Source organism: Tachypleus tridentatus, chromosome 8, assembly GCF_004210375.1.
Source record: "Tachypleus tridentatus isolate NWPU-2018 chromosome 8, ASM421037v1, whole genome shotgun sequence".
NCBI lineage: Eukaryota > Metazoa > Arthropoda > Merostomata > Xiphosura > Limulidae > Tachypleus > Tachypleus tridentatus.
In genome coordinates, this window is record NC_134832.1 from 42,988,484 (window position 1) to 43,014,079 (window position 25,596).

Genomic DNA, 25,596 nt, shown 5'->3' on the forward strand with positions numbered 1-25,596 from the left:
CAAGTGATTTCGCTTTAAGACTAAAAAAACAAAAATAAAAAAGTTGCAGAATAATTTAAATAATTGCTCTGCTACATTAACAGCATAAAAAGTTTTTTAAGTTATGAACTAAATTTTGATGCTAACCAGTATATTTCTTTACATTACCAGATATTTCTCATTTTCACTTTTCAAGCCAAAAGAAAACCCTGAAGACTAAAATACTTTGGTTGCCAAGGGATAATTTTAAAGCTTTTCTTTCTCTAACATAACAACCACAGTGGTATATTCACAATATAAATGACAACATTAATACAGTTATGGTCTTTGAAGTGTATAGTTGTTGTCAAATATTATATATTCAGCATCATGGTGTCAAACTTACTTATCTTCACACTTTATTGATAAAAATGAATTAAAGAAAAACAACGTACCCGTGGAATCTGTTTTCCTGACTTCTTCATTTGTTCCCTATACCATTGTGTAAAATTAATATATGCTGTTGTGGCACGTTTTGGAGCTGGGATTCCATCTTTATTTACCTTGGGTTTCTTGGACTTTGCCTTACCATGGGGTATTCCACCCACTGCTCCATGAGGGGAGGTACTAGAGACCAGGGCAGATCCATGGCCCAAATGACGGGGAGTATTGCTGTTTCCAAGTTGTGTGTGTTGCAAGCCCCCAGCAGTCATTAGTTGATTGGCTGCACTCATTGAGAGATTGAGACCAGCTGGCATCATGGGCAGTTGGGCCATGGCAGGATGAAGACCAGCTGCTGCATTGTTAGAGGGAGACACAGCAGCTGCCTGCTGAGCCATAACATGGTAATCATACTCTGAAATATGAGAAAAAATAAAAATTGTCCAGAGTGTAAAAAGACAAGTTAACTGTAAACTGTCAAAACTGCTGATAATGCATGTTTTTATATAAAAAAATGTAATATTCACTCAAGAGAAAGTGAAAACAGTTTGTGTGTATGCATACATATACACAAATTATCTACATGATAAATCTTAGAGAAAAATTTATTTAAAGCATATAAACACACAAAACAAACTTTTAATAATTGTGGTTTGCAATGCATATCTCAGTTTAAAAGAGACAATCAGAGCACAGAGCTCAAATAAATACAGGGCATACTTTTGAAGTTAATTTCAATCTTAGTTAACAAAATAAATTCTACAAAATTATAAAGACTAATGTAAGATGCTTGCCATAATCTAGTTTGTAATTAATTAAAATATGTTAAAGTGTATGTCATGAAATTTTTTAGTTTCATCCAGAATTATACTTTATCAATGTATATGAATAACTTTGGCATCAAAACATAGCAAATAATTTAAATTTTAATATCATAAAAGTTTTAGTTCTTAGGTTTTAAAAAGAACTATTTAAATAAATCCTCAATATATCATGAGAATAATGACATTTGCTTTCTGAGTCTTGCCCATTCTCTAATTTACTTACCACCACCCTGAGAAGTACAGAGTTTAATGTAAATTATTCATTATAATACAAATATTACTAATTAAAAGTGTAATTTTCACAACCTTCAGTCTTCTTTATTTACAGAAGCATAGAAAAAGTCAGACCCACTTGGTACATCCACAAGTTACCAGTAATTCTTTCTGATGTTTTATATTATTGATAACCAAAAGAAAGATAAATGACATAAGAGTTTTCAGTCAGATAAATTATAACAGTTATAGAACACTACCTGATTTGTGTGTGTTATTATTCTGTGTTTTAGGTGCATTATTTAATTTTTTTAATATACTTGTATGATCAGTATAAAAAGTAGGCTTAACTTTCATCAGGTAAGTACTATATTTTTATAAAAGTAACTAAAAATATGAAACTTGAGGTTAGATAGATTAGGTGCATAATCAATGTGTTCAGAGGGGTACAGTTTTGCTACAAAAAGGATAATACTTAAGATAACATTATTTATAACAGGAGGGGATACAAATATTTCAGAATTCTGCAGATTCAATCTTCAGTACAAAAACAAAAATTAAAAAATTACATCATTCCTAAGTACAACTGAAACATGTAGAAAGTGAACAAGTAGCGGGGAAAATTACTGCACACATTAAAAATAAGCAATTTAAAAGGAGACTACTTGTTATTAATTGCTGGTGAAAGTTGTTAGATGTAGATGGTTTCTACAATCATTAAACATAGATCATTGATGGCTTTGTAAAGGAGCTAAGATGTGCCCCTATTTCTTCACCATGTTGATGTATAGACAAAGCATGCGGGTTTTTTGTCTCATGGAAATTCCTCTATGTTCATCAGCTCTAACTAGTAGATTGTGCTTGGTTTTGCCAAAAGAGAAGGTACCACAGTTTTAACACATTTAAATATGCACAAGCCATTAAAACAAAAAAACAACAACTGGGAGAAGGTCTTTAGTATGGGAAAAAAAACACACAAAAAACCTGCATGTGTGATGCAGATTTAAAAACTAATCTGAAATCAATTTGGGGAAGTAATGATGATTCATGCATTTGACTTTTTAAAGTTAAACTTTGTTTACCAATACACGAAAGATAAGATTGTATGGTATTCTTGGACACAGTTAGTGGTTTGGGTGGACTTGCAAGTTTCTTATTTAGAAAGGTGTTAGCTACCATTACATTTTAAAATATTCTGTACAAGAGAAACTTCAGAGTATAAATTATGGTACATGAAACAAAGGTTATAAGCTCTGTTTAATAAGTGTGTTACAAGATTTTGTACTTAGATAGGATAAAGCTGTCATTGTGTAAGGTGTCCATTACACAATTTGTCATTAATATAACCAAGAGGTATCTATGAAGAATGTTGTATCTTGAAAGAATAGTAAGGACATTTGCATGATACTATTAAAAGAACCTATACAAGTGGCTTTATATATCACAAAAATGACAAACTATTAGACTTAAAGCTTCTGTAGCTAAAAAGATGTAACATTCATTTCCAAATAGAATGAGTCTTTCAGATGCCTCATAATTTAAAAATTATGACATCCTTTAAATTGAAAACTAGATACTTCAGATGCCATATACTTAATTTTTAATTTTATAGCAGTCCATAAAAAAACAAACACCTACATACATATAAAAACAAAACTTACCATGCATAGCTGGGGTTTTATGTGCACGTTCTGCTCCTTTCCATGGATTGAGATCATTTCTCCAAGATGGAAGCTTATCTACAACCGTGAAAGAAAATACATTTGTGCTCTACTGAATTTACAAAGTACTGCATCTTAATAATGTGAAGAACAGCACTTCCAATCACACCTAGCAATCTACATATATGTGTATATATAGTTTTCAACCTCTGGAAAATAACTTTTCAGCTGATAAATAAATATAAGTTGTTTATGATTAAGCCTTAATGTGGTTCTTTAGTACTTTTCACCATTCAATTTGCACTGCTGGAACTTTATCACATGTTCAGTAGTGAATGCAATTTTAAAGATCAAACAGTTAAACCATTTTTACAATTTCTGTTACTCATAAATCCTCAACATGAATTTACTAGTTGTAAATACTAATTATCTAAATTAAAAATGCAGGTTTAGTGTATATAATGCATGCTAATTAATTTTTGCTATATGTACTTAACATGCCAAACTTTTTTTAATTGAGTGAAAAAATTTAAACAAGGATACATCTATATGGATGTAGCCCATTAGTTTAACAGTTCAAAATCTGAAACATCCGTAGGTTTTATCCGTTTTACAAAATAGTGTATGATGTGTTACTTGCATATTTTCTCACTACTTCAAGAGTTATTACCAAAGGGCTGTAATAAATCACAGTTTAATGAAGTTTGATATGCAAGATTCTTAAAATAGATTTGGGACAAAGTACAAAGGTTTGAGATTTGACTGTTGATGAAAGCCAGATTTTAGTTTCCAGTGGTAGCTGGCTCTACAGCTGCTTCACTTGCAAAGCAAGTCTCTCCTTTCAACATAGGGGTAAGTTCTAGATTCAGTGAGCAGACAACATTACAATGTACAACTCTATCATAGTAAGTGCCAACATATTACATGTGCTGTGGTGATAGCTGGTCAAGTGGTATGCATAAAGGTCAGCAGCAACCAATCAGTATATCCTTCCTGAAAATGCTTGACATTTTATGCCACTGTGAACACTAAGATGTCTAGACCTATTATTTTCCTTGATCCCATCTTTTTTTGGTGAATATTAGATACCACTTCAGCACAGAGGTTGCACCCAAAGTTTGACAGTTTAATACACGGTATGCTGAAAATATTTTAATAGCTTGACTTACGATCCCATTCCAAATGTTTGTCAAACATTACTCAACATAGTAATGCTTCATATTAGTTGGTTTAAATAATTTCTTCTTAAACTTCCAAAGTTAGCTGCTCCATGCAGTACTGCCTGCAAGTTAAAAACAAGTTGCAACCCCACTTTCCCCAAAATATTAGGCACTTTAACATTTAAGAGATAGGATAACTTAGTTACATTCACACAAACTGACCTGATACTGCTATTTAACCTATGCTTCAATACTAATTATTATTATTAGCTGTGTCATATCAGCTTACAGAATAGCTGCAAGTTTTAGCTCATATCTCTATCTCATAAAAGATGAAAAATATAATTATAGCCACAGCTACTGAGGATTTCTTCTTGTTATGAAAAGAAACCAATGACTTAATTAACAGTAATAAACAAACTGCTTGAACTAAAGTTTGCCTATAACAAAATTAGAAAATAAGCTTAAATTATTTCACACAGGTCAATAGCTAATTTGCAACGTGACAAATGACAACCGTATTGGACACCATGCTAACAATCTATACTAATTAAAGACGAGTGGAATTAATGGTTATTTTTAAAAAAGAACTTAACCAACAAAGTCAAAGGTCCGAAACCTAACATGAACACAACTTCCAAAAAATGTGTTTTAAAATGCATTGGGAATACAAGTTCCATCATTAATCCATGGTTGATAGTTTTGCCAAAAATATTTCAACCTATTGATAAATCTAAACTTAGGTTTCCAAAGGACACATTTGAAATCTTTAATCACTTAAGTCACCATTGATAATTTTACTAGATAAGAAATAACTTTCTACAGAAACAATATCCAAACTTAAGAATTTAGAATACTAAAATTATATAACAGTTTTTCTATGATATATAACAAATGGACCAATTAAAGATTTCACTCAGAACTTTTTATCATCGTTCTGATGCCTCTCTTCTGTACCTTTACTTTTACTTTCAAAATATTGATACCATTATATAAAACTTACTTGATACAAGTTGTGTAAAGCAATAATTCCTTCATCGTGAGCTTTAAATGTTATACACAATTCTTATCACTACAGGCTCAGTATAATATACGTGTTTATCTATACATCTGCACTATAGCTTCTAATACGACATGTGTGTCTTCACAAAACTTCGTATACTTTAAGTAAAGATTACGAGTATTTTGTACATGAAAATCAGATTTTTTAATGAAATATTTTTACTAGAATCTTGTTTGTGAAAATAGAGTCTGTTTCATTACAAATCTGAGTGAAAAGTGATTTCATGTTAGGATTAACAACTATTCTTTTTCCCAAAAAATCTCATAGTACAGTGGAGAGCCGTTAAGCCGTGGTATTTGGGGGGTCAACCTGCTTAACCGCGGCTTAAACCTTTGTGACTGAAAAGCTGAAGTCGTTAACAGCTCTGCCGAGGAGCCTCATCCGGGCCATTGCGTGATCATTATATCGGATTATCAAATTAAAAATAATACTTTAATTACTGATCACTTTTTTCACGGATTTTACAGCGGATTAACTTTAATGTATGGAGAGGTGTGATTCGGTAATAATGGCGGCCTCCATAAAGCTGACATAGAGAGTGGATAAGGTAGGTTAACGGTCGATTTCTATTGTAATATATTTTATTTATTTCCCAAATTAAAGAAAATCCTTTTTAAATATCCCCTTGAAGTTATAAAGCCAGGATTAAATTCGTAAGCCACGTTTTACATGTTCTTAAATTAGCAGTGAGCCATGATAATCCTCGCTCACAAGACTTGCTACAGCGGCTCAAGCGATTTCGTGGTTTACTGGTCCGCGGCTTAATGGCGCTCCACTGTATTAGTGTAATTTCTAAAACCTATTAACTACATTTAAAATACTTGTTTTTATTGAGACTTTATATTTTATTTTCTATACTCTAACTATGTGGGATCTGTTACTTGACCAACCTCATAAACATAATATAAAATTAGGAAATAAATATAAATTATGCTTTCCTTGAAGTAGATGGACTACATATAACAAAATACAAATGTTCAGCCCAAGTAATTTAAGATTCAAAATGCTATATTTTTTATGTATATATATATATATATATATATATGTACATTTATTTTTTATTATACTGACCTTCCAGTCATGCCTAGCTAACATCATGACTTGCATTGACATGGTGCATGTGCACTCATGTTACATAATATACAATCACATTTCAATTATTATACATTTTATATATATATTATTACTATTTAGAAATACATTAAACTTTTTTTTTCAATACAGAACAATTAATCAAGAGGCAAAGCAAACAGTTATCTCTTCTCGCTGATGGGCATAGATTGTTAAGCCTTTTAAAATTTCATGTGGAGGGTATCTAACCAAAAAATCATAAATAAGTACATTTATTAGCATAGAATTCCACTATGATTTATTATGTTCAGTAACTAAGATGTATTTAGATTTAAAAAATATGAAACTTCTAACAGGCTAAAGACAACACTTACCTCATTAAAATCTTGGATTGAAATAATGTTGTAGTATTTTCAAAGAATAAAATGGTTTAAAAAAACCACTCTGGGAACATTTTAAGTTGTTGACTGGTTATTCACATGTCATATATTGAAGTGTATACAAGGGTATGTTTCCAAAAATGGAGAGGTGAACAAGGATACTGTGTATGATTCAGTACATAAGCCACATCTCAACAAAATAAAGACATGATATTCTACTTTCATATTCTAGCTTAATAATATTAGTAATTTGAGTTTCTAATTTGTATTAAACTACAGACTTGGTATTTTAACATCACAAACACATCTAATTTTAAATAGTACTGCATTCAACATATTATGTGACTCACTAAAATCTATATTTAAATACGTTATTTTAATATTTACCTTTATTAAATTAACTCATACAATATTAAAGTCTGAAGTATAATCTACATTTTGATTCCAAACTTACTGATATAACTTCATAAAATAGTAGTTCAGAGAAATTTTGAATGCAAGTCCACAGACATGATGACATAGCCTTTGACCTGTCCCAAAAGGGTTAATAATAAAGTTCTATGACTATATATTTCAAGTGGATATTTTCCAGTGATAAAACCTATATCTTTTAATAGCTACATACTGACCCCACTCCCAAAAACTAGAACAATTTTTCCTCAACCAAGAATAATTTTTTCTTCAACACATTCACTAATGAAGATTAACATGTGCAAGTTTGTCATTCATGTGCTCATAAAGCACTTGTGAATAAAATTCAAAATATCTTACACTTATTACTGCAAGATTAAATTGAAAACACAATTATACTGCACTAAGCACTTGGCCAACATCACAACAGTTCACATGTAAATGGCTTATCCTTCCATTAAACATTAATAATTAACCACAGCTGTAATAGCTAAATTTTATTACAATTTCATCCAAACAGTTCAACTATAAGAATACAATCCAAGGCAAAAGTACAAAAGTTTCTACAGTAAATCATCACTGAGTTAAAATGAAGAAACAAATGCTATCTGGGGTGGATACCAGAAATCACTAAAAATCCTATTATCAGTTTTAAATGTTTCATGGTTTTAAAAAAACCTTTTTCTGATCTACTTTCTAGGTGTTTAAATGATCCAGAAATACCAGGTGATTTTTATTTACTTTATTTATTTAGAAAGTTCAAAACCTTTACACATGTGTACATAGATTTAAAATGGATCACTGGTTAAGGAAGCATATAACTTCTTTTGTCCTAGTGACCTATTCTCCTAGATCATTGATCTTATCATGCAAGCCTCTTTGTTAGAAATATTACAGTGAAGTTGAAAATACCATGCAAAAGTTAACTAAAATCTGTTCCACTGATGAATCAGGATAACTTGGAGATACATAACCTAACTTGTTTCTTAGTGAGAATGACCAATAGTGAAATATGTAGTTCACACACTAGGAAATACTGGCATTACTGTCTTGTGTAGATAATGCTATTTTTTCTTGGTCTAAGACAAATTTTCCATGAACCCTCAATGAATCTGAGAACTCTGAGTCCTCATTAAAGGTGCTGTCCTTTGTCATACTTATTCTTGAGTGTTTTTTGAAAATTTTATTTTCATGTTACTTACACTTTTTCTTCACAAGTCAGTCAAAATCAGGGAATATGGTATAACTAAATAAAATTTTCTACCTATGCTCAACCCCCTATTATGCTATGGCTTCTATCCAATTGCTCCAAAGGAGATCAGTGTAATTCAGAATAAAATTATCACATAATCAAGTTTAAAGATAATTATGTAAGTTAACTGATCATGTAATATCACAAGTTTATATATTAAAATTGCATCAAATACCTGTTGCAGGGGTCAAAAACCTAATGATTAATTTTCCCAATTGACAGAAGACAGGCTGAGAACTGGGCCACATTTTCTTTCCAAAACTATTTTAAAATGTGTTTCACTTTATTTCTACAAAAAAAGTGTTCATACGGAAACAAAATTTGAGTCATTAACAATAAGTCAGGTCTGAAATGACCAAACTCAAAGATCTAAATTAATTTCTTTGTTCACTAATTAACAGACAAAAACAGTACAGAGTATATACATGTATACCTTTGTTTGCTTTAATTATCACAAAAGTAATTAAAATGTAAAAATAGATATCTACTTAGATCAGTAAAGATTAGGTAAAATAAACAATAAAAATAATATAATAATGTTTCCTAAGGAATGCACACCAGCAGCTCAGTTACTGTAAGTAATGTAATTCAATTGCATAATGCGAGTTGCATGTGCCCTGTGTGATTTACAACTTATAATTGTGCAATAGTGAGATGATTCAAAGGACATGATAATAAAAATTAATTATAAATAGATATATACTGTTACCAGGCAGTACAAATTCCTCATCCCTGAACATTTTATTAAGGACCTTCATTGTCTTTTCATAGACTATTTATCATAATCTTAGCAAAAAATGAGTTTCAGTAATAGACAGTGTAAATATTACACCTCTATGATTTGAAATTGTAATTCCTTACATTTATGTAAGAAATATATCAAGTAATTACAAAAATTATTTTGGTGAAAGATTAAAGCTGAGTGTTTATCTGTATAGAAAATAATTCCAAAACTAATTTATAGAAATTGTGAATTTAAAATGCTTATTTTAAATTCTTATAGCACATTAAAGAAGTTTTCATTAGTCCTTTCTTTCAATTTGATCTTACTAATAGAAAGTCACCAAGAAGTTCTGTTTACTATAATAAAAACTGATGGGGGGGTAGGGTGGAAGTTTTCTACATATTTTCTTTGAAGCATAGAAAAACTAATATGAGCTTGATCCAAGTGTTCAAAAATTTTGAGGTCAATGGTGGTGTAAAATAGTGTAGAGAAAAATCTAGATATACAAATACAAATATTTAGTCGAGGAGAAAAACTTTGGAAGCCACTTACCCTTTATCAAAAGTAACTTCTTTTAATTATTAATTTGTAGAATGGTTTACATTATGTGGAGTGTGCTTTTAACAAAAACTCTTCTAAATAACCGTTTCATTAAAAGTTCAAAATTTCAACAAAATATAAAGAGGAATGTAAAATCACAATTTTATTCTAATAATTCATAGATCATAATATTTTACTTAACTTCTTGACATAATTAATTGATTATCCAAGTAATAAAAGTTTTTACTGCTGATACAAATATTTAGTAACAATTAATAATTTCACCTACACAGCACAAAGTTATACATACATGTCTTATTATAATTGCTGATGTGCACAGAGAAAATTCCACTTGATATAGCCTAAAATATCAATCAAGCTCAATAAAAAATACAGTACATAAAAAAATAACTTTAGTTGGACGACATCTAATTTATCCTTTTGACTTAAAAAAACTCTTTCAGTATTTAGTTGTGATGCAGAATATGGCAAATGATTGTTTAGATACCTGTGATATGATACTTTTGGAAAAGTTATTCTAAAATAACAAGTGATTAAATACATAAACCTTACAAATAAACATTTGTCAAAGCTAGCAATGTAATATATAATATCTATACTCATTTAAGGCAAGAAATTTAACATTTGAAAAACTAAAGAAATGATATATTTAAATATCTTAAATGGTATTTTTATGGAATTTTTTAGCATATAAAAACATTTTACTTGCCTCAAACTTATTCAATGAAACTATTGTTAGTATGCTTTTACTATTCTCTATGAAACACCAACTTTTTAAAAGGATGTTAATATGCTAAGAGTGCAAATTTCTCAGTTTCCTGAATTATAATTTTTGTATGGAAGCATCAAAATGATTGATATCAACAGGAAGTTGGGCCTGAAAACTTCATGAGCCACTAGTAATATAAAGTTACTTCACCAAAAAATATTTAAGTGTTGAATAGGCCCTTGTTCCTGTTGCCTAGAATAAAAAAAAGAGAGAGAGAGAAGGAGAAAGAAAATGCATAATGTTTTGAGACTACCAAGGAAACTGAAAAATGTACTAAATACAATTATTATATTGTAACACCTTTCTAGCACCAAATAATTAAATTTGATGTTTGAGTTCATTTCTAAGTTTGAATCATGTTTTCATGCTTTATAGTTATTACTGCATAAGGACATTTAGATGTACTTCCATCTACAGAAAAAATTTCACCCATAATAATGCTTAAGTAACTGAGCAGCAACCTTGATTTTGTGGATGTTTATAATCACAATTCCTTTTACCTCTCAGAAACTACCTTATTCTCTTTTATAATTTCAGATTTTATCATGCTCTAGCTTTATTTGCTTTTGTGTCAGTCTTAGGTTAGCCTTTATTCCACTGTTGCCATCACAATACATGCAACCAAAGTTCTGTAATAAAAGCTTCCCCAACAATATAAATCAAAATGCCTTGCAATATTCAATCTATCAACATCTAGAATAGGCACAAGTACATTTAACTCAATATAAAACATTAATTCTAATTAAAAACTTGTATAAGCATCTACTTGTAGTAAGGTTTACTAAATGTTTGTATAGCAGCACTTGGTGCTTCACACTGGAAAAGTGTCACTGATAACAGATTTTTTTTCTTACTTACAGTTAGAATACTTAAAGTACATGAAGCTAAAATTAACTGACTAAATATAACCTAGTTTTGGCTTTAAAGATGTCATATAAATTGATTTTGTTTTACTATCATTTTTATGAATTAAAACTTTACAATTTTATTGTGATACACAGATGTAAAAAATAAAAAATATATACATATTCATTCAGTAAGTTTCAACTAGACTGATATTGTTAAATGTATTTATTTTCATATTTCATTTAACTAATTGCTGTAATCACCATTTTTTACTCATAATTGATAAAAAGGCACTAGAAAAAATAATTTATTTGTACCCTAAGCCCAAAATTTTAAACTTGCATTAGGTCATATGAGGTAACAATATTCTTAGTAAAATAAACTTCTAATAAATTTGATTTATTTTCAGTAAACTATACACATTTCTACTTGTACAAGTCTTTTGAATTTGAAAAAGTAAAAATATTTAATAATTAAAGATCAAAGTCCTCTGTCTGGGTTCACCTGATGTCATACAAAATTTCTTATAGCTCTTAAACAATTATTTGTCTTGAAAAAAAGTCTAAAGAAATAATTTCCTGCATATCTGGTTTGTTTTCACATCTTATAATCTTCCCATCAGATTAGAATGTTCTCTGCAAGAGTTCTTGTCACTTTTCAACAAAGTTGAAAACTGCTTTTCATGCAACTATTTATTTTGCATTGAAATTTAATTTTTATAATCTGCTAAATCCAATGATATTTAAACCTTCCTGTAGTTATTTTTGAAACCAAGCTTCTTAATTGCTTGTTCACATCACATGCTGCAAAATCATAAGAGGGTGAGAATTAAACCCCATACTTACAAAATCAAAAAACAATGTAAATTATGAAAGAAAACCTTGAGGTAGTTCTTAAACTTTTTGTGAATCTGCAAGATAAACATTACAAAATAGGATATAAACTTAAAATACTTTAGTGTAAAACATCAATAAAATTGTGACATATGAAGTCTAAACATGCAGACATATTTCTGAAGCAAACACTTGCAGTGACTAATTGTAAACTGATATAGTTTTAAGTTTACTAAACAAACATTAACGCATTATTTTCTTTATTTTAAGAAGAAACTAAGTAGTATAGCACAGAAACTGTATTGTGATAATGTATCAGTACATTTGAGTCTGATCTTCCACAAATTATTATTACCATATCTTATGCAAGGGCCAAACTTCTTGAAAGAGGCATTTACAAAGAATTTATAATTTCCAAGTTGTATGTAAATGATTCAGATCTTATTACTTAAGAACATTAACATTCTTTACAATTGGTTCACATTTACAACAATTTAGTATGGCATCACAAGATATGAAGAACTTTAGAAAAAGTACTAGTGATACAGTTGTGGCAAATAACCGTTAATCAGTGTCATAATTAATAAACATAAGATAAAACAAAAAAAATAGTACCTAAAGATTAAACTTAAAATGATCTAATATGGTAGTAACCACGACAACAAAACTGAAAAACTTTAATGGCATTATCTGGTTGTCTGCACTTCATTTGCAAGTAAAACAATATTTTTCACATAAACAAATAATTGCTTTAAGAAAGCAATGTATCATATAAACATAAACACATACATCTTGACTAATTCATGGCCTTTTTCTATTTTTAATGCCATATGTATTGGCTATTTTGAAAACTTTAGAGAGACCTGGACAAAATGACCCATCATAGCTTCAACCTATTTAACACTGCAAAAATCTTAACACTGATACAAAGTAATTCAAACTATATTTAGTACATATTCATTTTAGAGAAATTATATGTAAGTTTTATCACTACAAAAATCATGAATTTCTGTAAGATAAATACTAATTTTAATCATTATAGCAAACTAATATGGTAAACATGCACCCAGTTGTGAACCTTGAATTTAAACAGTAATACTAAGCATTATTCAACAAATCTGGGGCAATTTCATAATGCTCATTGCTAATTCAATAATAATAAATATTAACAGCAGAAACAGCTTTAACACATTTTAACAATAATTACAGAAATACAATTAGACTAGACTTATATTTCACTCATAAAAACTAAGTTCTTTCATATATATATATATATATACATATATCTTAAGCACACAACGTAATCAAAACAATATCGATAAATAACACTAGCATAAAAGTATTCTTATAAGCCACTACCGATTTCTCTTATGTCATTATTAATGCACGGTCCATATTGGAAAACCAGAACTAACCCTAACCTTATGGCTGTATCATATCCCGTAGTATGATTGGTCTGAGAAACGAACTCTATTGTGGTACGCAAACGCTTACTGGTTATACCACTACGAGTCCTGCTGTTAAGCCTACTTGTACCTTTTGTTAAAGCATACCCCGCACTCAGCAGAGCTACAGTACTTTAGGCTGTGACAAAAAGAACTTCGTGTTTGGATTTCGTTGTATTCGCGAGAAATCTTATAATAAAACATTATACAAGAAGTACTACTTCATTACAGGAAACGCAAATGACAGTTTCAAACGTTTCTTTCGGTTTGTTTTACACACAAATATGCGCAGCAGGTATAAAACTGACATAGAATGGCGGGAAAGAACATCTTTGAATGCGAGAGATATGTTAACCATAAAATACCAATTCATTTTTCTTTTGTTGTTTTATATTTATAATTTTCCTTAAAAACATAACTTCATTATTACGAAAAACAATATTCCATGTTTAACTTACCCATAATTCTTTCAGAGGAATATTTTGGTTGATAATCAACCTGACTCCAACTATTAGTCGCCACACATCTAAAGTTGCCTTCAGTGCACAATCAGTAATGAGACGCGCTAACGTCATTACCTACTTTAGTCACTCCTGCCATCTAACGAATGCTTGAAATTATACAATCTCTTCATAAAAATAATAAACAGCGAATGTTACAATTTATGATTATAGTAATGCGTTTGCTACCATTCTAACTAAATTTAAGAGTATGGATACGATGGTCAATGTGTCTGCTTAATTAGATCTTTGAGACTCATAATCTGTGTTTAAATACCATTTAAGGAGTAAATAAGTTATCTTCTCGTTCACATTCTTTATTTTTTAAATCTAATGTTAAATAGGCTACAATATGCTTTAAAAGTGCATCTGTAAAGCAATAGCGTGTAAAAATGCAGACAACATACAAAAAACCTTAGTGATTAATATGTGATTAAGGTATAGAGTTACCAACGGTATTTTTACTATAAACAATTTTTGTAATGGTTTCTGCTGTTGTTTGTAGTTGAGTATAAGCTTACACAATGGGCTAACTGTGTTTCGTCTACCACAGATATCGAAACCTAGTAAGTCCGCAGACACTGTTGTGCCACTGGGAACATAACGATTTCTTTCACTGCGCAGATTTTTTTGGTTATTCGGTTAAAAGAATATAATTTATACAAAGTCCACTTTAAATAACGGAACTGACTTATTTTTCCGATTGTGAAAGATAGTTTATACAAGTTACGTCCTTTGATAGGTCTAACCCAAGATAAAACTGAGTAGACACTTATATTATCTAGTTTTTGCTTTAAAACGTTCATACAAATTGATTTAGTTTTACTTGAAGTGGGAGATCCGGGGCTGATTTCATGCAAGGAAGACATGAAAGACTCGTGGTTGATGAAATAGAATGGCACCAGGCATGTCTGAGACCACATGGAATGATTTCTACGGGACTTGCAGGCTGTTGTCAGACAAAATAATGCAACCTTATCTACAGTCAAAACCATTTAAGAAGAACTTAGTCATCCTCTTGAGATAACAATTGGTGTACCTAAAATAGGAATAGCTGTGTGGTATGTAAATAGACCATGTGTTGTTCACTTAATCTCAAAATGTTTAGTTTCTTCTGAATCTGTGAAGTTTTACTCAACATGATGTTCACAAAAATGTTATCTTGTTTTTGTTAAAGCTACCCTTGTTCGCTTGTTCTCTGAATATAATACTTGCCAGGTGCATTGCTGCAACTTTGCACGTTGTTCGATGAGAATAATCAAAACGTGGAAAATGCTAGTCTCTATAGGTAAACACGTTGCTTGATATTAATATTTGTATTGTGTGTTTTATTTTTACACTTTCATTTTTCTTCTGCTTAAAGCGTAGTTTTTGTACTTTATTCATAATTACTAATTTTGTATAACATATTACTTTTAGTTATCCCCTCCCAAAGGGATAGTCTAAGTACGTTAAATAGTTTTCATTTCTTTTGTTTTGCTTTTGCCAAATCTTGTAAACTTGGGCTTGTCTCGTGCTTGGTTGTATTGTTAGGCAAGTGTTTTTACTGGGGTGAGAATGAGCTATTTCAATCTCTTGATCGATTCACGAGTATGTTTTAATTGGGTCTGGTATTTTAAAACTAGAGATGGGGATCGTGGCCTGACCTTAACTTTGGGAAAATGTGGTAAACGATAATGCTCTCTATCCTTTTAGTTAATAATAAAAACCTTCAAAACCTTTAATTATTTCCAGTTGTGGTTTTAACATAGAAATTTCATCATGTAAACAACTGTGGTATTTTATTGTACATAGATTTATCACATAGCAATAGGGCAGACTCACGATGAATTGGTAAGAGGTCCCTCCCCCCAATTTTTTCTCTTCAATGTTTCATTGGTAAAAAAAGAAATACTTTGCTTTGTTTGTTTTTATTGATTTTCTGGGATAAAAATGTCGACTGGAATACGTTTATGTGCCATCTACGTCTTTCTATCAAGGTCAGTCAAAGGGGAAAAATAAACTTATGATATATAACATAATATTCAATGTTACGGCTCGGCAGAGCCAAGTGAGTAGGGCGCTCAACTTTTAATCTGAGGTCGCGGGTACGAATTCCCGTCACATCAAACATGCTTGCCCTTTCAGACGTAGGGGCATTATAATGGTCGTTCAATCCCACTATTTCTTGGTAAAAGAGTAGCCCGAAATCTCTAATCAATACATCTCTAACTTTTGCAGGTCTCAGCTGGTTAATGTGCAGAATTAGAATGATGATACAACATATTTAGATTTATTGAATCGAAGATAAAAAATCAAGTTGAGAAAGGTAAGTTCGAGAAAGGTGCAAAAGAATTTATAAGAACAACATCTAAGAAGTACAAAAATCATAAATCAAGTAAAAAGGAAGTAAACAAAATAATTGAAACAAACACCAAATAAATGTAAAAGGGATTCATTAAGGTAAGAAATGAAATAACAAAGAAAATATGCTAAGATACAACACCTAGAAATTAAACTGACAAATACAAGGATGAAAATGCTACACCTCGCTTTGAATCTGCTAAGGAATTTCAACTTAAAAAATAATTAACTATTCCAGATGAGATACAAAAACTCAACCAGCCAAGCCTTGTTACTACTGTTTTTGGAATACGTATGGTTGTCGGACCTTTTCAGATATACTGCTATTTCATGAAAATGCAGAAGTTATTTGGCCAGCACAACAACTTCCGTAACCAGGAAACATCTCACTATAATAGAATTGTACTATATGAGGTATATTAGGTTCAGTTTGAAACGATTTCTAAAGAGTAGTGAATATTAAGCTGGTAATCTTGCTGCATGTTTGAAAGGTCCATCTTTTTAAAACATTAAGTAGCTTTCTAACTTACAGCTGTAACAGGTACACAATATTAGTGGTTACCTTGTCTAACAGACTTGGAGTATCACTTCGGGAGAAAGTTTCTAAAATAAATATATATGTAAAAACGGCTAGTATGAATAGAGAAAGCGCTATGTAGAGGAGCGAACAACGTTTCGACCTTCTTCGATCATCGTCAGGTTCACAAAGAATAGAAGCCAAAAAAGGACATGATCTCAGGTGGACTTGCTAAAGATTTGCCAAACTGCCCTATCTAGAAGCTTCATATGAAACTGTAATCGTTGGCATGCGAGAAATACACAGATACCGTAACGGATGAGCATATGCAAATTAGTCTGAAGCAAAGTAAATATACTTCTTTAAATAAATCTGTTCAATTAATATTAAAACTTGAATCAATTAAAGTTGTTGATAAACAGCTTAAATCACCATTTAGAACTTACGGTATTTTTGATCAAATAGTGTAAAAATATTACTTTTCCCTAATATATATATGTAAAAACAGCTCGTTTGGATTGAGAAAATATTTTACGTAAAGGAGCGAACAACGATTCGACCTTCTTCAGTCATCGTCAGGTTCACATATATATTTCTCTACAAGTGGGTTCTCTTGACATCACTGATTATTTTCCCTAATATGATTCTAAGAAAACTTAAATAGTTATTTTGATAGCTATTTACTTAATATGAAAGAAGTAAAACACAGAATAGGTAGGATAGATGTTTTAATTGCAACTTGCAACTGAAACTGCATACAAAAGCTTTTACAAGTAGAAATTGCTTTCAAGAGATGATAGGAAGGAAACAGCTGTTATTTTGTTGTCGTTTGTTATAAAGCACAAAGTCACATATAATTTCATAGAGAGACCACTATGGGGGGGGGGCTGGAAATAACTATTAAAAGTGAAAAGCATTACATCGCACCTCAGAGATGATGAATCAGACATTGATGCTCTCATTGAACAGTTGTCCTGGGGGACTTTAACGGACATCATCCCCTCTGGAGAAGTGCTGTTATTGATAGGAGGGGTCACTCTGTAGGGCGTATGCTCTGCTCACAACCTTTCTCTTTTCAATTCTAATTCTTCCACTTATTTTAATACACTAAGTCAGTCCTTTACCGCTATTGATCTCTCGGTTTGCTTCCCTTCATTATTCTCCCATTTTTCGTGGAGGGTTGACAATAATCCATGAGGCAATGATCATTTCCCTATACTTTTGAGGGAGACAGGCCGTGATCGATGCCACCCTACCCGCGTGCCATGGTGGAAGCTGGATCAGGCAGACTGGTCCACTTTCACTGCTCAAACAGAACTTCATCCTGCCATCGTCTGTCAGCCATCAATAGACGACTGCGTGGCAGCGGTAACTGACTATTATACAAGAAGCTGCTCAGTGTATTTCTAAAACCTCGACACGTTTTCCACTGTAACCTCGTCCGTGGTGAAATCCTGCCTGCCACATGACACGGAAGGCTCAAAAACGTACCTGGGATACTTTCCGTAGATATCCCACACTTTCAAAACTGCATCGCTTTCCAACGGGCCCCTGCACATGCTAGGTGGGTAAGACGTTAAAGCCAAAAGGAATCTTGAATTAAGTTCACAACTAGCATATCTTCTACCACCAGTTCCAAGGTCACATGGGACAGGGTTCGAAAGATCAGTGAGCACTACAATTTTGTCCCCCTCTCAATCTTATACTCTGATGGCCAAGAAGTAGCTGATCTGGAGCATCACCGATACTCTAGGTGAAAGCTTTTGCCGGGTATCTGGCACTTCTGCTTGTTCTTCCACCTTTATGGCCATCAAGACTCGGGCAGAGCGTTCACCTCTTTCCTTTCGAACTAACTGTTTCTATGAATTATAATCATCCCTTTACACTGGTGGAACTGAAACTGGCTCTTCATCGTTGTGGCAGTACATCTGTTGACCAAATGATGTACACTATGACATGCTGCACCATCTATCTCCTGCTTTTCTTGATATTCTTCTCATTGCTTTTAACTAAATCTGGAAGGAGAATGTTTTTCCTAATGCTTGGCGCCTTTCTCTAAGCCTGGGAAAAATCCCAATATTCTTTCAAACTACTGTCCAATTGCTTTTATAAGCTGTCTCTGTAAGACCTTAGAGAGGATGTTTAATGCTCGTCTTGTTTGGTTCCTTGAATCAAACAACCTCCTCTCCCCCATCCAGTGTGGGTTCCGACGACAGCACTCCACCATGGACCACCTAATTAGACTTGAAATGTCAATCAGAGAAGCCTTTCTCAAACGACAACATCTTGTATCAATATTCTTTGACATTGAGAAAACTTGTGACACAACATGGAGGTATGGAATTTTGCGAGACCTCCATATATATGGGTTACGTGGCCATTTATCCATTTTTATTAAATATTTTTTTACAGGCAGGAGATTCCAAGTCGTGTGGGTTCGACACTTTTCTGTTCTTTTGTACAGGAACTGAACAACACTCTCTCACTGTTACAAACGGGATCTATGTCGACGACTTTCACATCCCGTGTCAGTCGTCGAACATGAGATATATTGAACGGCAACTGCAAACTGCCCTCGATCATGTACTTAAGTGGACCACGGCAAACGGCTTTAATTTCTCTCTCTCTAAAACTGTTTGCATGCACTTTTGCCACCAACGGGGTATTCACCCTGATCCTGAACTCCGTATTGGTGAAGTTTCGCTGTTTGTGGTCTCTGAGACCAAGTTCTTGGGGCTTATCTTTGACCGTAAGCTGACCTTTATACCACACTTAAAGCAGCTACGGGTCAAATTCACAAGAGCACTGAACATCCTCCGTGTTCTCTCTACCACCATTTGGGGAGCGGATCGACGTTCTATGTTAAAGATATATCATGCTCTTATTCGTTCAAAGCTTGACTATGGATCACTGGTCTATGGCTCTGCTAGACCCTCGGCCTCAAAGATGCTGGATCCCATTCATCATCAAGGACTTCGACTCTGCATTGGGGCTTTCCACACCTCCCCAGTTCAGAGCTTATACGTAAAATTTCACGAACATTTTCTACATCTTCGCCGTTTGCAACTGTCTTTACTATATTCTTCAAAACTTCGTTCCTTACCAAAGCATCCCAGCTGGAAATGTGTTTCCTTCCTCGGTGGGCCATACTTTTTCAGAACAGACGATCTGCCATTGCTCCTTTTGGCCTTCGCGTCCAGGTGCAATTGGGTGAATTGGGTCTGTTCTTAGATAGCATTGCAGAATCCACTCTTCAGCCTACCCCACCATGACTTATTACAGTTCCCGAATCTGACCTTTCTTTAAGTCATCTGAAAAGGCAGATACTCCCGATTCGAAGTACCGTCTTTTATTTACTGAACATCTTTCGAACAATCTTTCCATTCCAATTTATACGGATGGTTCCAAATCAGGTGTCTCTGTGGGCTCTGCCATGGTTTGTTGCAGTTTGGTGGTTGCGCACAGAATCCCTTCTACAGCTTCTGTGTTCACTGCTGAACTGTACGCCGTTTTTCTTGCCCTGGATCATATTGAAGCCAAGCAGTACTCCAACTGCACTATTTATACTGACTCACTTAGTTCTATACTGGCCCTGGAATGGCTTCATGTTGGTTCACACCCTGTTCTCGCTGATATCCAAAACCGACTGACCCATTTTTCATTAACATCTACTTTTATTCAGTTTTTCTGGATACCAGGCCACGTTGGTATTCGCGAGAACGAGCTTGCAGACACGACAGCTAAATCTATCTGCTCTGGCACTATCACCACTGTGCCTATTCCATACATGGACTATGGTCCTGTATTTAAGACTCGGCTACGTGCCAGCTGGCAGTCAACTTGGAGTGAGCAACGCGACAACAAGCTTTTCTAAATAAAACCCTATATTGGACTTTGGCCATCTAGCTTCCGTAAGGTTCGGAAGGAGGAAGTTCTTCTAACTAGGTTACACATTGGTCACAGTTTTTTAACTAATCATTTTCTTTTATCTGGAACTGATGCACCAGTGTGTAGTTTGTGTAACGCTCAAATCACTGTAAGCCACATTTTACTTTTTGTCATCGTTACGTCTCTCAACGACGGCACTATTTTAAACATGTTCTGTCCCAAGGTTTGTCCATAACATTAGACAATGTTATTGGTGACGGTGACACAGTCCACCTTGATAAAGTTTTTAGTTTCTTAATGGCCATTAATCTTTTTAATGTCATTTAAGTGTTTGATATTTATTCATTACACATTTTTAATTGTGGTTCCCTTTTAAGAGTCACAATCTCTCTAGTTCGATTTGAAATTGGAAAATGGCCATGATATTAAATAACTCGACACCAGGGCTGGAAAGGTCAACTTCAGGTGGCTGACGGTGGTTCTTGTACTTACCTGTTAGTCTTCCTGGCGGGTTATGATCATTACCATTATGCTATAGAAAGTCATTTACAACTTCTATTACTGTAGTTTCTCTCTTAACATTGTAAACTGGATGTCAACATTGGTTTTATGCCATTTATGTCTTTAATTGCTGTTTTGTTTTTACCTTCATTTCCTTTTATGAATTTTACTACATTTACTTTATTTTTACCTTTTTACCGGACGTTTGATGCAGATAGCCTAGCTGCTTTGTGTCATAAAATACTAAATCAACCAACCAACCAACCAACTCTACAATTATTTAATTTCATCTGGCAATGCAAGCTGGTAAATTGCCTGTTGATGTTAACATTGTTTATAAAGTTCCAGCAGGAGAAAAGTAAAAAGTCATCTTCACCTATCAGGAACTTCTCTGTACGAAATTAAATATGGATAATTGATAATGAGGATTGAGGCATATTGTATATTGGGGAAATATTTAATGCAAAAAACAAAGACATTAAGTTAGAACTATCCTAAGATTTTCACAATCTGTTAGCTTAAAATGCACGAGCACTACATGACAACTATATCAGCAGATGTTGAACTTCCAATGACAACAAGGATAAAAGCACAAGATAATGAGGAAGAAAGATAGTACGAACTAACATTCATCCACCATTATTGTCTTTGGAGATGCATTAGCAGGATAATGGTTAATCAGTCAGATTCATAAAATACTTCATCAGAAGTAGCTCACCCCTACTGAAGAGCTCACAATTTCTACCGAGGTCACTTCCAGAGTGTCATCAAGGATGAAGTCATCAGTAGTTTATTTTATTTACCAAGATTACTTCCCAGTAATAAAAAGGTAAATTTTAAAAAAGAACGAAAGACCATTATACCTTTGTTTCATAAGCCATATAAATAATAAACTACAAAAAATATTAGTTGTTTGGAAATTTTAGAAGCAGTAAATCGGTAATAAAAAGTCATTTTGATTAACGAATCAAAATGTAAATTGTACGTTGTTTCTCATTGAATTGGCCCAGCATGGCCAGGTGGTTAAAGCACTCGACTCGTAACCCGAGGGTCGCGGGTTCGAATTCTCGTCACACAAACATGCTTGCCCTTTCAGCCGTGGGGGCGTTATAATGTTATAATCAATCTCACTATTCGTTGGTAAAAGAGTAGTTCAAGAGTTGGCGGTGGGTTGTGATGGCTAGTTGCCTTCCTTCTAGTCTTACACTGCTAAATTAGGGACGGCTAGCGCAGATAACCCTCGTGTAGCTTTGCACGAAATTCAAAACAAACCAAAGCAAAACCCATTGAATTAAGCACTAAATCTTTGGAATTTTGTTATTTTTCAAGAATTACTTTATTGATAATTATAAAATTTGTATATCTATGGATGGAGAAGTGTTGCAGGCTATATTTATATTAAAGGTTTTCTTAAGCTTTTTTAGATATATGTTCTGTATCTATACTTTGGTGAATCACTGTCGTTTGCTCCAATTGGTTATCTGGTTTCACAAATACATCATCATATTCAGTCAACAAATCACCGAGTTCTTTGTGCTGTATTGAATCTAGATTGTTTTTTTCTGTCGTCAAAGAGTGATCTGAGATGTGTTAGTAGCTGCATACTTGCTTTAGGCTATAGAGTGATCAATGCACAATGTCTTACTGCTAGCCTCGATTACTTTCATTACACTTTTTGCATCTATTCCCTTCAAGTGTAAAACTGGGTAATCAACTGCTTATAGACGGAAAACAACTCTGAGACTACATACCTTGTTAGATTGATAATTGTCTGAGATTGTTATCTGCTTTATGGACATAAAATAATTAATTTCAAGCATGGATTTTATGATTGCATCGTATGGTGTTAATGAACAAGAGTTTGTACATAGTAAACTATATAACATCAATTGTTTATGTGAAAGGACTGATATTTCCTCTACTACTCAATTTGAACAGTCTAATGTTATTTCTCATTTTTCCCAACATTGGATAACCTTCACACCGACAATAGTTTATTAATTGAACAAGTAAGACAGATAAATAATTTCCAAAATACTTCCATCCTAAGGATGTAAGTGCCAAATCCGAAATCAGAGATGATTACTTTTACATTATGAATAACATTCCCTATACTAAATCAGAGTTCTGCCTCTACATCTAGCCTATTGCCACATATCAAAAAAAGTTGTTATCTCTGGCTAGAACGATGCTCTTATTTGGTGGTTTTGATGTGTCACAAAACTTACCAATGCTCTTGATGCTCCTATACTAACCAGAATTTTACTCTCACCCTTGTACCAAAAGTCTCATACAGCCCTTAAAGAGCTAAGCTCACTGCCAAACTCTTTATCAGCTTGCCTCCATTAGTTTTTGTAGCTGCACTGACAACATTTACTCTTTGTTGTTGGTTCTTCTAGACATGTTGAGTTGTCACTCAGACAAAATAGTTTTACCTCTTTTTATGCTTAACAAAGGATGAGTGGCCCATTTTACAGCACCTTAAGATAACACAAGCAAGTAAAGACATTACTGGCATAGACTTGAGAATGTAAACAATGGGTAGATTAGTATAACCCTGCTAGTTCACAATGAACTGGTATAGTTACATTATAATGAAATCTTTAGTTGGCTGGTTAACCTTTGGTATGGTCTGTCCTCAACATGATGAAGGTATCTGAGAAGAGTGTTCGATTTGAGGTATATCTACAACAGCTGTTGTTGCAGGTTTCTTCATTTGGAGCCAGCAACTTAAAGTTACCACTTCCTAAGTGGATGCAATGAAAACTGCATTAGATACAGTGAAGAAATCCGAGGGTCGCGGGTTCGAATCCCCGTCACATCAAACATGCTCGCCTTTTCAGCCGTGGGGGCATCATAAATGTTAGGTCAATCCCACTATTCCTTGGAAAAAGAGTAGCCCAAGAGTTGGCGGTGGGTGATGATGACTAACTGCCTTCCCTCTGCAAAATTAGGGGTGGCTAGCGCAGATAGACCTCGTGTAGTGTAGCTTTGCGCGAAATTAAAAAACAAACTAAATGGCATCGTGAGAATTCTGACATTTATTTCTGTACAAGTTAATACTTGATGCAGGTTTGTAATGTAATGCTCGAAATATAGTTTAATACGTTTATAAATGTAATGTAATATATTTTAAACATTAAATTGTGATCTCATTATTACGAAATGCGATTAAATAAAAATATGCGATTATTGTTGCACATCCTTTATGCACTAAGGATAAAAAATTTAACCACGCAGATGTTGTGAAGTAAAATTTCGAGTAAATATTACTTTCCGTTAGGCGTCATGGTCATTCGTTATTGTTTATTATGTCTTTTTACATTTCAATTAACACTTTAAGTTAAACAAAGGAAAATAGTTATTTTATATCAAGTCGTAGGAACTATTTTTAATGCTGTAGTTTTAAAAAACAGCAGAACGCCTTCAATACTTTTGTGTGCGTCATGTACCCTGTGAGGAGAAAGTGTTAAATGCTACGCTGTCACTCTCAAACATTCTTCTGGTACTCTTCGAGATCTCTCTAAGGGAATCCATGCTTAATATAAAAATGTTTTCTGACTTACGGTGTTGTTGGTAATTAAAAAAATAGAAAAAATAAAACTAAAAGTATTTACGAAATAGCGAAGGAACAAGCGTAATTTTGAACAACTTATTTGGTAAGTGAATGGGAAAATTATATGCCACAGCATGAATTTGTATTAGTGTGTTAATATTAATACCAATGTAAAATTATCTCTAGTAACTCCCAATAAGAAATACGGATATTGAGATAGTGATATTAATAACGTAAAAATGTTTATGATTAATAATGTTTAAATTTTTTTTTAATTGGAGTGCCTTCTAAATAACGTGAGGCTGGCAACGAAGTTTTTAGTGTTTAATGTGTCAGATTGGAAATTAAATACATCATAATTTTTAGATTATACTGAAACAATTTTTTTTTGAAGCGGCATATATACTAGGCCTATAAATTACCCATCTGTTCTGTTACAGTGGACATTGTGTACTTGTTGAATTTAGAATGAGTTAATATTATGAAAGGACAAACTTAGTTATGTAATAAAAGCAAGCATGCTTTTATGAGGAAATGTAATTTAGAGGGAATGCATTGGGACAGTGTTTTATGGCTGAAGAATTATAAATATGTATTTTAGTTTATAAGATAGCTTAGTATGTAAATTATTCTATTAAAGATTATATTTAATAATTGTTAGATCTTTAGTTCTTCATAC

General features: G+C 32.8%; 2 protein-coding genes across 4 annotated transcripts in view; one reads left to right on the plus strand and one right to left on the minus strand.

The window, feature by feature from the left end:
- LOC143222287 (uncharacterized) overlaps positions 1-14,209 on the minus strand; it is a 28,271-nt gene extending 14,062 nt beyond the window's left edge. The window contains exons 1-3 of the mRNA XM_076448606.1: positions 14,071-14,209; positions 3,098-3,175; positions 414-814 (exon numbers count right to left, since the gene is read on the minus strand). Coding sequence (XP_076304721.1) covers positions 414-814; positions 3,098-3,175; positions 14,071-14,074 — 483 coding nt within the window. The 5' untranslated portion in view covers positions 14,075-14,209. The remainder of the gene's footprint in view (positions 1-413; positions 815-3,097; positions 3,176-14,070) is intronic.
- Positions 14,210-24,590: 10,381 nt separating this feature from the next.
- Positions 24,591-25,596, plus strand: part of LOC143222288 (interleukin-1 receptor-associated kinase 4-like) — a 31,683-nt gene continuing 30,677 nt past the window's right edge. For 2 of the 3 annotated variants that reach the window (XM_076448607.1, XM_076448608.1), the window contains exon 1: positions 24,594-25,020. The gene's annotated coding sequence lies outside the window, so the exon portion shown is untranslated. Of the gene's footprint in view, positions 25,021-25,596 lie in introns of all 3 variants that reach the window. The other variant, XM_076448609.1, reaches the window with a different exon arrangement.